The 16,844-nt window shown below is 35.9% G+C and overlaps 1 protein-coding gene across 1 annotated transcript in view; it reads left to right on the forward strand.

Annotated features, from left to right (window-relative positions):
* The window catches only part of LOC136033796 (protein IMPACT-like), a 29,313-nt gene that overhangs the window by 11,850 nt on the left and 619 nt on the right, over nucleotides 1-16,844 (forward strand). Inside the window, exons 4-5 of the mRNA XM_065714710.1 lie at nucleotides 121-372; nucleotides 14,629-14,788. Coding sequence (XP_065570782.1) covers nucleotides 121-372; nucleotides 14,629-14,788 — 412 coding nt within the window. The remainder of the gene's footprint in view (nucleotides 1-120; nucleotides 373-14,628; nucleotides 14,789-16,844) is intronic.

Genomic DNA, 16,844 nt, shown 5'->3' on the forward strand with positions numbered 1-16,844 from the left:
GTAAATATTAAAACTAGTGAATATTTTTATTCCGACTTTTGTTCTGAAACCTATTTCTTATTTTGCCTAAAATTTACAACCACGCGTCTTAGCAAAGTATAAGTTATAATTATTTTTCAGAAGCAATATAGGGGAATCAGTAATTTACCAATGGGCTGAAAAGGTCCGAGAATTTCTTCAAAATAAAGGAGATGCCCTCCAGAAGTTACAAGCAGAAGAAACAGAGGAAGAGAAAGCTCGAAAACAAATTCTAAAGTCAATCCCAATTTGGACAACCCCATGTCCTGAAATAGTTTCTTCAGAACCATTCACTGAGCGAAAGAGTACTTTTCAAGGCCACATTGCAACTGTGTTTACTCAAGATCAAGTAAGGTACTATATTTCATACAATTTTTACATACTGCTGGGTTTAAGCCCCACCTCCTGCTAGACATCTTGCACTGAAAAAATGTATAATAAATACTACAAAATTTTGGTGCATTGATACATTTAATTTTCCGTTTTGAATTCTTTTGTAAGATGAATGTTTGAAAAATGCTTATCTAAAATGTGGATTTAACTAAATTATCGTGACTTTTTTGTTTGACAAATTTGTGTAAAATCAGTAAGTTCCCCTTCAAGATAAACTGTAAAATCGGATTTTCTCACTTTCACGTGGGAAAAGGTTTCTTTTAGCCACGTTTTTTCCATCAAATCAATTTTTTATGATGATCTCATTGTGGGTAGTTTTCGAGGCGCTAACGAACCAAGAAGTGAAATTAGATATTGAAAGGAGATGTGAAGAATTCCAGAGTTTATTTACGTTTTTAATCAAAAATTTGTATGGTATATTTTATGCTGTTGATCGATCTAAGCTTTATGGTGTTCTGAGGAAGTACTCGATTATACATAGAATGAAAATGTGTTTTAGCCTCTCAGCTTTATTTCGGAATTTTATGCAACTTGAACGTTTAAATTCTTGCTTTTCTAGTGGCCTATAATACAAATATAACAACGATCGACCAGTTAGATGAATAAGAGGTAATTATAGGTTATTAGCATGAAGGAATTGTTGCTTGAAAGTACTGCAAATGTCTCCGCTTTGAAAATATCCTTCATAGGGCTATTGCAGCTTATATCCAAAATAGGAATCATATTGGGACGATTGAATTTATAACTGTGGAGGAAACCGTAAAAGAAATGGAATCGAGTGGCTTTTTCCCCACAAGTCGTTACATGGTATGATGTTTAAAGAGCAACATATTGTTTATCATCGTTTGAAGTAAAATCGACTAAAATATGCTAGAAACATTTATTGGCTAAAGCTTAGGGCATAGAGGGTTTCATTTATTTATTTATAGTGATTTGTGGTAGTTTGTGAAGACTTGTGAAGACTTGTGACAGCGACTATTTGCAACTGTGACTACTTACGACTTCGTCTGCGACTACTCATGACTGTGACTGCAACTACATGTGACTGCAACTACTTCTATTTGCGACTGCTATCAGAAATATCAAGGGAGATATTTGAACAGTATGAAAACCCACTATTAGCATGCTGGTTGTCAAAAGGGCGTAACAGTAATATATCTGGAACGGTTGAGGGTATCAAGTTGAAATGTTCAGGGGGTGTTGAGGGGGATGTTAGAAAATGATCAGAGGGTAGCCAACTCCCCTGCACTTTTTAGATGTTCCATTGCCAATACCTATCGAAATTTCGAAAAAAAACATATTATTCAGCATAGTCAAAAGGGCTAATAACTACCTCTGGGGATGTCTCGTCCCCCACAGCCCCGGGGCAATAGTTGTACACTATGCAGTATTCCCGTTGTTTACATACAGGATTTATCATTGGGAAAGGGGATTGTTTGATCCTGGACTTGCCTGAAAAGACTGAGTGTATTAAAGTGAAACTTTAGGGAGTATTGAGGGTACTGCTGAAAAAAATTTGAAGAAGCTATGTGTACACAGGTTATCGAAAAATCATGTCCGCAGTTTCTTAGGAACGATCAAGGGTATTAACTTGAAACTTTCAGGACCACTACCGCTTCCACTACTGCGATGGCAACTATGACTACTTGTGACGGTGACTACGATTGCTCGCAACTGTGACTTCTTATTACTGTGACTACTTGTGACTTTGACTAAAACTACTTGCGTATGCGACTGTGACTTCTTGCGACTAGAACTGTGACTACGACTGCAACTGCATGTGATTTCAACTACTTATTACTACAACCACTTCTTCTTAAAACTACTTTCAGAAAATCTTTGAGGAATGTTAAACAAAGCCAAAACTGGCTATGTAGTTGTTGGTTGTAAAAAGGTCGTATCAGCAATATCTCGGAACGGCCGAGGTTATTGAGTTGAAACTTCCAGGGCATGTTTAGGGGGATGTTGGAAGGTACCTACATCCCTTTTTCTTTTTAGACGCCCCTTCCCTCAACACTAGTCAAAACTTAAATAGCCACTTTGTTCAAAATATCCAAAAGTCTAATAATTATGCCCCCGGGGACGCCATGCCCCACAGCCAGGAAGGGTTGTTACAACTCGCTCGTTGTTTAGTTACAGTAGTAATCATTGGGAAACGGGAGTATCTTTGATCCTGGGTGTGTCTGAAAAGGCTAAGGGCATTAAGATGAAAATTTTTGGGCCCACTGCTACTAGGACTTCAACTGTGACTACTTGTGACTGCAACTACAACTATGACTACTTGCAACTGTGATTACTTGCAACTTCAACTGCTACTACATGCAACCGGGACTGCGACTACTTGTCACTGTGACTGCAGCTACTTGCGATTTCGACTGCTTGTGATTGCAACTGAAACTACATGTATCTGTGACTCCGACTACTTGCGACTTTGACTACTTGTGACTGCGACTACGAATAAGCTATTTGTGGTTCCAACTTTGATTCTGTGCTACTTGTGACTGTGACTGCGACAACTTGCGACCATTACTGCTACTATTTGCGACTTGCGACTGTTACTACTTGTGACTGCGACTACCTATGATTGCAATACTTGGGCCAGTGACTACTTACGACTGTGACTATATGTGTCTGTGACGACGAATGCGATTACTTACGACTGCTACTTTGGCTTCTTTTGACAGTTACTAGTTGCAACAGCGACTGGTAGTGACTGTGACTACTTGTGACTGTAAATGTGATAAGTTGTGACAGCAACTGCTAGTACTTGTGACTGTGACAGCTACTGCTAGTACTTGTGACGTATTACTGTGACTGTGACTGCAAATATTACTGTTACCTCTACTACTACAACTAGAACTATTCAGCTAAATCAAAAGAGTTGAAGTGCATCTTGCTTGTCAAAATGGCATAATGCTTCCAGGTTGCCAAAAGGGTTTATCTGCAATATCTTACGAATGGCTAAGGTCATTAAGTTGAAAATTTCGGGGATGGGGAGGGGGATGTTGTACTAAAGCGAAAACCACTAGTTGCATCCAAGCTGTCTAAATGGTGTATCTGGGCGTATCCATATTGATCTTGAGAATGGCCAGGAGCATTAAATTGAAACTTTCAGGTAATTCTACGGGGAATTTTTAACAAGACCAAAACAGTATATGAACCCGTGTTGTCGAAACAACCGATCTTCAGTGTTTCAATGACAGCTAGGGAAGGGATTAAGTTGGAACATTCAGATAATGTTGAAGGGGGTGTCGAACTTAAAGACACTTTGCATCCCGGTTGTCAACGGCGTAGCTGAAATATCTCAGGATAGGTTAATTGTATCTAGATGAAACTTTCAGGGAATGTTGAAAGAAATAAAAAAACACTCCAAAAACTTCCAAGTTAATAAAAGGGCGTATGTGAGATATCTCCAAAACAGCTAGGATATTTTGAGCTTTCAACTAAATCGAAAGGCATTATGTGTATCTAAGTTGTCAGGTTGATATTTTCTCCCCAGAATACCTAGCAAACACTTAAGTTAGAGGAACAAAGAGTCAGAAATAAAGAGAGATGAGTGATGCCACTGAGTGACTCAATAAAAGTTAAAAGTTTTCTTATTTCATTATGGTTCATATGTAATATTTTGAATGTTCTCCCAGGAGAATTCTTTCGAGTATATTATCTGTAAATTACTGTTGGATCAAAACATTAGTCCAGGAACAATTTCAAATTTTGATTTCATGCTGAACAAAATTTCTACAATAATTATATTGAATATATCAAAGGCAGTGCTCAAATCACCTTATGCAACTTAAGAGTTTGAATTAGAATCGGATATGTCAATTCTTAAGTCGAAAACTTGAGAAACTGGAGAAGTATTTATTATATTAATCAATAATAAAACTTTGGTGATTAAAAATAAACGGAAATTAATTAAAAAACACTCCGAAAAAGAAGTTTCTCAAAGAAAATGAAAAAAGCCTTATATAACTTGAGATGAGCAGAAATAAGGGCCTATAATCATTCAAACTTTAAACGACCAGAAAGTACTATCAAAGAATAAGTAGAACTCAAAAGGAACAGGAATTAAGATAAATAATCAAATCAAACATAAAACTAAGGTATGTTGATATAGATGAGTAAATAAATCCAGAACGGGTAAACACTAACTTGAAAATTGAAGTTAAAACTTAAAAGGAACAAAGATTACTACAGACATGAGATTGGCTGTTTTTCCTCCTCCCTCCCCCTAATCATAAAAGTCCTTAGCTTTCTTGCTTCACTTGTGTTTTACTGAAAACAAAATATATTATAAACTTTTTTTATATTAATAATAAAAACTGTTTTTATATTGAAAAATACAAAATATAGTTATATACAATCTTGAATTGTTGAGGTTTCCAGGGATTAATATCATTATATATTAAATATTTATTTTATATTGATTTATTCTTTCCAATCATCGTGATTATTATAATTATTTGTTTTGATTTGTCGTTGATGTTTTGAAAAATAAAAGCACACTGTTCTAAATGCATGTAGTTTTCGATTTAGTTGCAAAAAATAAGTTTGGTCTTAGTGACCCTCAAACTCAACGAAATGGTAATGTTATATTTGCTATTAAAGACTGACTAAATAAATAGGTTAATTAGTAAATGTTATTTAGTCAAGTTTCTTTCTAAGCATTCGAAAAAAATGTATTTAGAGGAAGAAACCGTTTGCATATTGGAATGGACTATTAAAACGAAATTATTATTGCAAATATGCTGCTATCCAATAAAATAAATCCTGAAACTTCATTTAGTTTGTAATTTCTTAAGTTTATATTGAAAAAATTAAACTTCATAAAAAAATATTTTGTCTTCAGTAAAGTGCAAATGACACTCAAAGGCGTTTTTAGGGGGAAAGGAGAGGGGGTACTTGCCTCAGGCCCAGAAATGTTAGTGGCCCAAAATTTCAAATAAATAATCTAGCCATTATAATCATTTGTAGTTTTTGAAATGTTATTTTTATTACAGTAAAATAGAGGCTATAGTTAATAAACTAAAAAATATTAATTAATTTAAAAATAATAACGAGTAATGATTAGAAATAATTAAATCAAACGAATTAAATAATTTAAATGCTAAATTAAAAACAAATTGTTGACTAATTAATATATTGAAAATCATTTTGTAATAAATGAAAATTTTGTTAAATCTGGCCTGAAAATTTTGTAGGAGACAGGGGTGGGAGACTAATCAAGATTTTGCCACAGCTGCAAGACAGGCCAGAACAACTGGCCTTCCCTTTTCTGTATTGAAAATTAATACAAATTTGACGTTTTCTTGGTTTCTCCTTGTGTTTTTCCTAATCCGACATAGCGCATCTGTCATCAGTTCATAAAGCTCTTGACTAAATAGAATCTCCTGCTTAAAGTGATGAAACAGGGGTACCCAGTCTTAAAAGTCAATTTATGTTCCATGAGCAATACTTGTGAATTAGGTAGATCTGCAAATTTTTGTTTCATAAAGTGTAGAAACACTTTTACCTTTAAGGTATTTGAAAAAATAGAAAAATAACCCCATTTTATGGGAATACATGCTGGTCAAATTATATATGAACCCTATTTGCGAAATATTTCTTGCCTTATTTTGATTTTGAACGTTTATATTTCAACATTAGCCTCGGATCTATACTCAACTAGCTCATAAATTCTTGTAAGTCTGTTTTGGTGATTTTTATCCATCATTTGTGAATTATATACTTGATATGTTCTGATTTTGCATTGTGATCTTAAATATTTTAATGATTTACATTTAATCAATAAGGACCATACCCTAAATAATTCCTGAGTAATCATGTTTCGGAATTCACACAACATGTCTATATTTTATAAGTAAGCTAGGAACTGGAAATATTAGAGGAGAGGACACGGGTCCAAAGACCGTACTTAAGATCCTATATCATTCATAAAGATTGAAAAACCTGCATGATTCTGTTCCAACAAGATATAATGTTTTTGTGATAACACAATTAACTCTTTTTGATTGTCTGTGTTGCAGTGTTTGTATCAAATTTGTAATCAGCACGCTTTAATCCTTATATCCAATGCTGTGGAACATGAACCACCGTTCTTGAAATATATAGAGGTGTGAGGAGTACCGGAATGGGTATAGGCTAAATATTTGTAAATTAGTAGGGGGGGGGGGTAAATTAAATACAAATGCTTTTAGGAATGATAAAAGTAAGTATCTAGGAAATTTTTTTTTTTTTAAAGAATTTATTTGTGCTTCCTTCTGAGGAGGAGATGTGTTCAGCTAGCTTTCATTCAGTGCGGACGAACAAAAAATAACATTTTTCTTGATATTACCTTGCTTTTGAAGCGTGAACATAAGCCAAATTAGACGGATTATTTTTTCGAGTTACAAGGATAAACTATTATGAAAGTGTAAAGATTGAATCACATTATCTACGTCACTCGTACAAATACCGATCTACCTGTGTTTGCTGAGAAATTGTGCAAAAAAGATTGGATTTTTTTGTTTTGCTAATTAATGGATTAGCTGGCTTTGAGTCGGGAACTGCGTGTGAACTGGATTCATTTCATGGGATGCAGCCGAATAGACTAGTACATAACGCTATACTAAATTTTGCCATGCGGGCGAAATCAAAAGGTAATGCAAATGCCGATATTATCAAAACTGGTTGCGATTTTTTCGCCGACGATTTGGTGAGCGAAGCGAAGAAAACAATTTGGTCTGTGGCGAATTATGCTACTCGTCCAAGTGAAAGGCTGAAAGTTGCTGATACATTTGCAGACATTTTGAAAGTTTTAGACTACTGTGATAAGAATTCAGTGGAACTGCCGAAGTTTGTTATATACGAACCGGACGAAGTCCCCACAGTTCCTGGCGAGGCAAGCGCTACGTTAACCCGCAAGGTATATGATTTATGTCTAGAATTTAAGAACTTTGTGTCTGCGGCTAAAGTACAGAGCCTATGCTGTCCTTCAGCGAATAGTGTCCCAGGCCCCGCCAATCCTGTAACAGTCAATCCCCAGACATCCTATGCCGTTGTTCTTAAAATGCCAAAGTCTCTTGATAATCCCATTGCTCGTAAGCAGTTTTTGGATTCCATCTGCCCCAACTCAGCCGAAATAAGTGAGCTAAAAAAGGTGAGACAGGACTGGAAATTATTCGTCAAGTCCAAATCTTCTGCTGAAAAGATCGTTGAGAAAATGAAAGTTAGTAAGCCTGAGGTCTCTGCCATGCTCAAAGGGAAAATGTTTATTGCTGTTTTGAAAAAGGTTCCACCTAGTATGACCCCAGACTGATATAGAATCCCTTGTTCCATGTGCATTAAAAGCAATAGAAATCGGTAGCTTTGAGCGCTCCAAAGTGTTCAAGCTGTATTTCGGGACCAGTAAGGATCTCGAAGACTTTCTTGCAGTCTCAGTCCGAATCGGTTATGAGAAGCTGCCTGCTGAAGAATTCAAATTTCTCCCAAAAAGATGTTATTCGTGCCATAGAGTTGGTCACTTAGCGACTAATTGCGTATTGACGCCTATATTTGGTCGTTGTGGTGCTTCTGATCACACATCCACGAAGGACAGCTTGTGTACTAAAGATATGTACTGCATTATATGCAAAAAGAAAGGCCATACATGCTATAACATAAGATGTCCGGCTAATAAAGCGATAATAAATATGAATTCCCTACCAAAATGAATCTAGAACCCGCTTGTGCTAAGTATGCAGTTGCAACGTGGAATTTAAATGGAAATATCCTTAACCGGTCTATTTTTATCGAGGACCTTCTTTCAAGATATGATATTGTGTGTTTACAGGAAAATTTTGCAACCTCTCTCAGCCTTCCCTTATTGAACCTGCACCAAACCATCAAGTTTTTACAATTGCAGCCAAACGCTCTCGCACTCATGGCCGGCCATCTGGCGGTCTTGCGACTTATGTTAGATCCTCTCTTTCCACTTCTATGTTTGACTCGGCATTAGACTTTCTCGCTATCAAAATCCAAGATATGGTTATAGTGAATGTTTACCTCCCTACGGACTATCGTGATGATCGATCAGATAGACAGTTTGCCATAAGTATTGTAAGGCTATCCAAATGTATTGATAAAATAAAAAAGCATGGACTTTCGTGTCTGATAACAGGTGACTTTAACTGTGATCTTGAAAACCCGTGCGGCAACAACAGTCCAAGTTCTATTCGTGCTAATATGTTACTCGGTATGCTAGGTGATGAATTTATACTCGCGTCTAAGAATAAGAATTTTTCATATATTCATAATTCGGGAAGTGTGTCAAACATAGATCATGTTATGCACACTCGATCGCTTACACCGAGTGAGGTTCTTGTTTCTGATTCAAATTTTACATCAGACCATTTCCCATTGTTTTTCAATATTGATTTAAATAGTAGTGTTCCGCCTCCTCCTGGAAGGCTCCAGAAGCGTCCTTATTTTGTTTGTGATTGGAAACGTGCGTCTATGAGTTCATTTCAGTCGACTTGTGATGAACTTGCTTCAAAAATCCGCGTTCCTTTTGATCTGCTGATGGTTAGTTCTAAGAACTATCCGGCGGAATCACGAATTCGGTTGAATATTTATTTTGGTGAGCTTGTGCACGCATTACGTCTCGCTGAACAGTCAGCTGTACCATTTAGACGGGTGTGGCCTGGTACCGAAGTACCAGGCTGGTCTGCAAATGTTAATCTTCAAAACGCGTGTAGTTCGGCAAAATTCTGGCTTTCGGTTTGGCGTGAGGCTGGGTGTCCTTGAGACGGATGGGTGAATAAGCTTCGAATTCATAGTAAACGTAAATTCGCGAAAGAACTTCCACTACACCGTAGTGCAATTATTCGTTCTTCATCTCAGGCTATCCTTACCCACCCAAATAAACTTTGGTCTTCATTGTTTAAAGAAAGATCTCATGTAACAATGACCTCAATATCTCGATATAATTGGGTTCAGCATTATACAAATGAATTTTCGGCTCCTGATACCAAGCTACAAATAAGCTTCGGTGTGAAACTGGATGATTTCTTCTCACGTAAGCGAGAAGAAAACAGTCCAGGTGTTATAATTACGAGGTGTTCTATCCGTTCTGCTATTAGAAAACTAAAAAAAAGAAATCGCGCGGTTGTGATGGTATATCAATTCAGCACCTGCTGTTTTGCAGCGAGTTGTTCCTTGAGCACCTTGCCCTGCTTTTTCAAATAATTTTTAACCTGGGTATAGTGCCTGATTCTTTTTCAATAGGAATATTAACACCTGTGCCTAAAAAGGGAAAGCCACTTAGCCAGTGCTCGTCTTTCCGACCTATAACTGTGGCTACAGTTTTTTGTAAGTTATTTGAGGCACTTATTGTCGATGAACTGCGGTCAAAATGCACAGTCCCAGACCATCAATTCGGTTTCCAGCCTAGTCTTGGTTGTGGCCACGCTCTCTCCGCTCTTGAATCGGCTTTGATAGATGCTGAGAAAAGCGGTGAGAGCATAGCTCTCGCTGCACATGATGTCAGAAGGGCCTTTGATTCACTAATTCATGAGCAGATTATTTTAGATATGGGCCTTGTAGGCGTTGATCCAAGTATGTTAAACCCTTTATATATGTATAAAAATTTAAAAGCTAGGCTTAAGCTACCAATAACACCAAACCTGACAAATAACCCGGTACTCCCTGTTGAAAAAGGTGTAAGGCAGGGTGCATTGACATCACCTACCACATTTAATAACAGCATCGTTAAACCACAATCTAAGTCAAATCTGACATACATTCTGAGAGGAATTGATCTATCGTTAATAATCTATGCAGACGATGTACTTAACTTGAGCCGCCTCCTTCGCGGTCTAGAGGAGAATTTTATCCAGCTTCAAGTAGAATATGGAAAAATTGGCCTTCAGTTTAACGAAAAGAAATCAGATGTGTTGTTGTTTAATGCTAAGCAAGGGTCTGCTGTTGATGTTAGGCTGGGTAATGCTAGTGTTCGGCTTGCCAAACACATAGTTTATTTGGGGATCCCTATTGGTCGGTCTGTGCTTGAAACACGTCATCTTTTGCAGAGTCATCTGCAGAAGCGGATCTCTTTAGCGTATAGCCGTGTTGTAGTTTATAAGCGTCAGTTTGATCGGTGGATTTTGGCCCATCTATATAGTGCAATGGCACTACCCCATTATCTGTATCTAAGTCCCTTTTGGAGGATTTTCCATAAGGAAGATAAGAAAGAATTGTGGTCTACATATTATAAATATGCAAAGTACCTCTTACGGCTTCCATCATGGACAAGTAACCGTATTGTGACAAGTCGGTATGGGATTATCGACCCTAATGAAGCAATATTAGCCCAGATCGCCAGATATAACTCTAATATTGTTACTCATCCTTGGGCAATTATTTTGAGGCAATAGGTTTTTGTTTTTTGTAGTTAGATACCCATTTGTTCTTTATTTTCTTGTGTGTTGTGTATTCTTTTGTAGTGAGTTTGTTTTGTTTTTGTTTATAAGCGTTTCTTATATCTGTTTTTGTTTTCCATCTGTTTCTTCTGATGGGAAATAAATATATGTATGTATGTATGTATGTATATTGTAAACTAGGTCCATCGGTTTCTTTGCAAAGATCTAAACAAACTTGTTATGACCGTAATGCACTGAGCTCAATTCTGTTAAGCTGAACAGGTCCGAAAGACGGAATGATGTCTTGTGATATGAGGCTCTAACAAAACGAAGTTTTTTGTTTCTGACGTCTTGTTTGACCACAAAATGAAATTTTGTCGGTCCTGTATATTATTTGCTTACACATCATGGAGACTGGCACTCCCTGAAACTCTGCCATCTTTATCCTATGACCTTTTTTCTAGAGCTGTTTGCTGAAGTTTTTGTACCTTAGTGCCCAAATCACATAAAACTGCTGTCTAGTGAATACTCTATTAATGAAGTATATTTAAGTTTTAGCATTGTTTTTTATGTTATTTAGGTGACAATTGAACTATCTGCAAAGTATATTTTCATTGCTTCTTTGGAGAGAACTTCTTTTCAAACTAATACCATATTTGGTAAATGCGTCTAGATAAATTTTGAAATCATGATTAAATTTATTTTGCACTGATAGTACTTCCTATATTGGTGGAATTGTTGGCAAAACTCCGATGGAGAAAACAGGGGAAAGGTTCCTGATCTCTACTGTTTCTGATTCCTCGTATTTTCGTTCCCTTACGTCAAAAAGCAACTTATCTTACTCTCTTCACAAATTAATGAAAATCCAGAAAGTTTGAAACCTGACGAGTCATTATACTATGTGAATGTATTAGATAACATGTATTCAGCCTAATCATTCATTTAATATGTAGTTTTATTTATCAGTGTCCTGTTTGCAGCACGCATCTTTATTTAAGCTCGTCTTTTATTTACTTGTATCCTACTCTATTACATTTATTAAGGTTTCGGCTGGAATGTTTGCTCAATTTTTTGGCTAAATCTTTCCTCGTTTATTTGTTCTACGTTTTTATTTTCTTACAAAACAAAGATTACGCAGAAAATTAATCGGATGCTGTTTTAGGGTTCGAGACCTTCGCTGTTTCTATAATTAAAAAAGTTATGCATATTTTACATTTGTAAAATATTTGCGAAAAGTCCCAGAAAATTTTTCCGAAAAGCTTCAGAAAATCGCTTAAAAAGGGGTAAATTGAAAGCCTTCAAATGAGGGTAAGAGATTTTGATTAATGCACTAAATTTTTTTCGTGAAGGATGGTCGCAGATGGCATTTATGTGCTATTGTTTTTTTTTTCTCTGGGTACTTGCATCCAACCAGTAGTCGTAGATGGCTCATAAACACCAGGAGATTCATTCTAATGGAAATTTAAACTTATAATGTCCATTTTAATTAACTAGAAATTAAGCAACAGCAAATTGCGGGAAATTGTTTCATCCTGCTAAATCGTCGTGCTCGAATCAAGCCAACATGCTACTAAGCAAACTTTGCTACATAACAAATCGATTTAGAAGTATCTACACGCTACTTATGCAGCATCTCAGGCTGGGAGGTTCTACTGCCGCACCGTATTGCATTCGTCCCGAAAAATATATACAGTCGAGGCAAAAAAGAGCAATTATTACGTATCGTTTGTTCAGTAAACTAACGGCTATGGATTTTTATAGCCAATTTTTATAGCCTAGTCAAGTGTTAAGATTCTTTTATGTGTGTGTGTGTGGGGGGGGGGGGTACCTAAAGCTCAAAAGTATATTTTTCGCCCATTTTTCAAAATTTCTATGATAAGTACTTTTAATTGAAATAGTCGGGGATGTAACGTCTGACCTCTCTTCATGTGCTGGACTATAGACCAGGCATCCAATATGGATTCTTTGGGGATGAAAGATCCCCTCTTATCGCGGAAACGATAATTTTTAAGAAGAAGCTTTCGTTTTGGAATATCGAAATGCTGTGACAATTTGTTGAACTTAAATGAGAGCGTGTGGTTGAGGTGACAGTCTCCCACTTAGTTAGGAAAACTTTAGGGTTTGAAAAGCAAATGCCCCCAAATAAACCGTTTTTCTCGAAGTTTTTGTATGCAAAAAGTACCCTGACCACACTCGATGAAATAAGATTCAGTTCTCGAAAAAATGGTCGCTGATTATGCTCTGTCTAATTCCTCAGACTCTCAAAGAAAGAATAGGCAAATCCCTGGTTTTTGCTTTGGTAATATGTTGTTGGCGATTTCCTTGTTTTGTCAATGGTGCTATCGTTTGTGTAGCCTCAGGGCTTATATATCTATCTATCCCGGAAAATTTCACTTCGTTTTCCTGGCTTTGGAACCGTCTTCTCATGAGTTTTATTATATTTTATACATTGACTTGCCAAAATCTCGATGAAGTTGTATGCGCGATTTTTGCTAATGTAATTTTGTAATTGTTTTTTTTTCCTTTTTCTGTTTTGTTTGTGTCACTGTAAAGGGGTTCCATTATCAGAGGACCAAACGCTTATGTAGTTTTATCGACCATTTTGATATCGTAGGCTAGTTTTGTCTGGGAAAAGTTGAAATGAAACCATTATACTACAAGAGCCATCTGTAAACATCTGTCGATTTTTTTTAAATCATTGGAAGCCTTCATAAAAAAAACTAAGCATTTTGGCTTAAACGTACTTTTGATGGAATGCCCGAGAACTAAGTCTTTGGAAAAAGTCTCCTGATGTCTCAATTAAAGATTTGGCGTGTATACATCTGTGGGTACTAATGACTTTGTTTTTGGGGCTTTTATTTTTCTTCATGCTTTAAATTTTTGATTTCTTAACCTTATGATTCCATGTTGTCTAGTACATCGATTTCTTGGGACGTAACAACATCGATTTCTCGAACAGTTCGAAAAATAAACCATTGAATAGTTAGAAATTCGCCTGCTTCAAAATAGAGAGAAAAAAAAATAATGACTTGAAAAAGTGCCGCCTCCTTGGAATATAAAAAGAAGCGCAAGTAGCAACAGGAGATAATAGGCTTTGTCGCTCCGGTTTATTGGATAATGATCTTGGTTATATGAAGTCTAGACTATTTGCTGTAGCTGTGCAGAAAGAAGGCATAGATTCTTTTTTTTTGTCCTCTTGGTGGATCAACAGCGGCACAGTTTCAGACGAAAACATCGGTTTCACGTGAAATTACATCTATAAGAGCTAATAGATCTTTTCTGCATACTAGATGCATGAAATGCATACTATTGATTATTTTTAAGCTTTAATAACTAACTTAGCACTCCAAAATACCAAAATAGGAGGATTGACGTCAAATGTATTTACTCCATGCAACAAATAACCAAGAAAATTGACAAAGAAGATACATTCGTTTTTATTTTCGTTTTTATTTGAAATAAAACATTCGTTTGATTTCGTTTTTATATTCGAAGATACATTCTGTCAATCATCTATCAGAAACATGTCCAGAATTCTTTGGGGTTACTTCATCTCGCGTATATGGAGAATCTATTTTAATGCATATTATAGCGTTAATTTGGCTATCCACTGGAGCTCAGTTAAAATTAATATGAGTGTGTTTTTTAACATACATAATCAAGCCAATCCCGTCACTCGGTGCTGAAATCCCATAAATTTTTAAATGTGAAGCTAATCGATTTGGCATCATAATAAAATTTTGTTTGGTCAATAAATATTGAAATGAAACAAATTATCTAAATAGGAAAAAAATGTGATATAAATGAAACATATGATTTTATCAAAATGTCAATTTTTCAGACAAGTATTGGCAAAACTATATGAAAACCGGAAAATTGCTCAAGCTACCCATAATATTTATGCCTACAGGATATACAAAGAAGACTCCAAAAGCTGGCTTCAGGACTGTGATGACGATGGTGAAACTCAAGCAGGCAGCCGACTCCTTCATTTGTTGCAGGTAGTTATTCTTTGTTTTGTCTGTGCTATAACGTATAAGCATAAATATTTCTTGCTGAAATCGAAAGGTATACCTGATAATTTTTTTTTCATGGTTGCTTTAATAGCTGCAAGCTAGTAATGAGCGAATCACAGCCCTAAATTTTAAAGTTTTCTCACTTCATATCTTACTTCATGTATCTGTTTTTACACATTTTACAACAAAATTCTTACTTATTGTAACCATTTCTATTTACAGGATTTTGTAAGTCGATTCCAGTATAAACATAGCCTACATCCCAAATTTACTGTTTTTGTTGTTTAGTATTTCTATTTACTTTTTTTTTCTTGTTCCTATCTCTAACAGATCAAATCGTTGTCGAAAGAAATGTTTGGAGAACTCGAAGAGCAGAATGATCAGTTTTGTATGCTATAAATATTGATAGGGAATCCATGACTTCCATTATCTTTCAGTTGACAAACTATTTTATTTATTTATTTGCATATTTTTTCAGGGAGAGGCTGGCTGTTCCAACTTTTTTTTGGGGGGAGGGGATTTCTGTTCGATTAATACATTTCTGGTGTTTGTTAGTTAATGATTTTGTTAGCTAACACTTTTGCTTCTGTAGGCTGGCAGAAAAACGGTTGATAACATTGTTATTTGACAACTTGACGGCGCAGGAAAGCCTATAACTTTTCCTCAACGCACTTCAAACATAATTTAAGACTTAAACAGGTTTGATAACCACGACCATCAGTAAAGAAACACGTTTCGTCTTGTTCTCTCTTATTTCTATCAATCCACTATAAATAGTGACATCTAAGTTTTGCAATCAAATATAATTTAAAAAAAAAATGAGAAAAAATTTATCAAAAAAGAAGTTTTTGTGATGAAAGTGAAGAGTGAAGTTGAAACCTAAACAGGAAAACTATGACTTAACTGAAAACATTGAATATTTTGCACTCCAAAAAAAAGTGCTTTAGGATATTTTTTACGATATGGAAATAGTGCATTCTTATTTCTTGCGCCTGATTTTGTTTTTAATAAAGCATCATTTGAGTATAATCCTATAAACGCCGGGGAGTTTTATTAGTATTTGCATTGGTTTTATAGATGTGCATTGCATAAACTGCCAAGTAATGATTTTTTTTTGTTTAAAGTTTCAACTTCGCTCTTTATTTCTGTCAGAAAAACTTCAGTGTGTTAAAATTCAACTTCCAAAAGGAGCTATTGTGCCTCTGGATAGTACTGTCGTGGGTCCCGTTAATTATAAATAGTACTAGAATTAAACACAAAAAAACTAATGAGCCCCCTCGTCATTGTGTATGACCGTTCTTTCGATACGATTACCCTATTAAAGGGGATATCCCTAAATAAAACTGCTGGGGGAGGGACAGACACACAAAAAATTAAATTTTCAGGTCGTAACAAACCAATTTCACATGGGATGGGGACTCTTTCTAATCTACTGATCTTAGTGTATTCCGCCCCATTTCTATGCATTTAATGCTTCGTGATGCGATGGGGCTTCGTCGGGTTCTGGGGACAGAAAAGGGCATAAAAACAAGGCTCTCTGTCTTCCAATTATTTTTGTCGCTTATAAAGGGATTTTGAACGTCTAATATCCATTGGAATTGGCACCCTCTTAAGTCTGTGTGGCCATTCCCTGTGTATGAAATGGTTGAAAAAAAGAAAAAGAAAAAAAAAACATATGAAGTACATGGTACTTAATTTAGTCAACGCTACTTTGTTGACTATAAATTCTATGAAAAATAGAGTTTACTAATGTTTGAGATATTTGCTTCCGGTGTTAATACACGTGGCTAAAACAGGATGGGTTTTTACAATTGTTGAAAGTTTCTTAGAATGTCTCTTCTTTTCAAAGATTAGGATAAATATGATCTAGGAATTTTCGGCCTGTTTTAGTTTTGCCAGTTATATTGCGTCGGCTAGAAAAGTGAATGAAGGCTAGAATATATCCCTATCTAGTACTGTAAATTTACCATATCCATACGAGTGTGTTTTGTGGATGAATAGGGCAGGGCTCATTTAACTATGGAAATCACTGTCTTAATTT

The sequence above is a fragment of the Artemia franciscana genome, chromosome 12 (assembly GCF_032884065.1).
Source record: "Artemia franciscana chromosome 12, ASM3288406v1, whole genome shotgun sequence".
Taxonomy (NCBI): Eukaryota; Metazoa; Arthropoda; class Branchiopoda; order Anostraca; family Artemiidae; genus Artemia; species Artemia franciscana.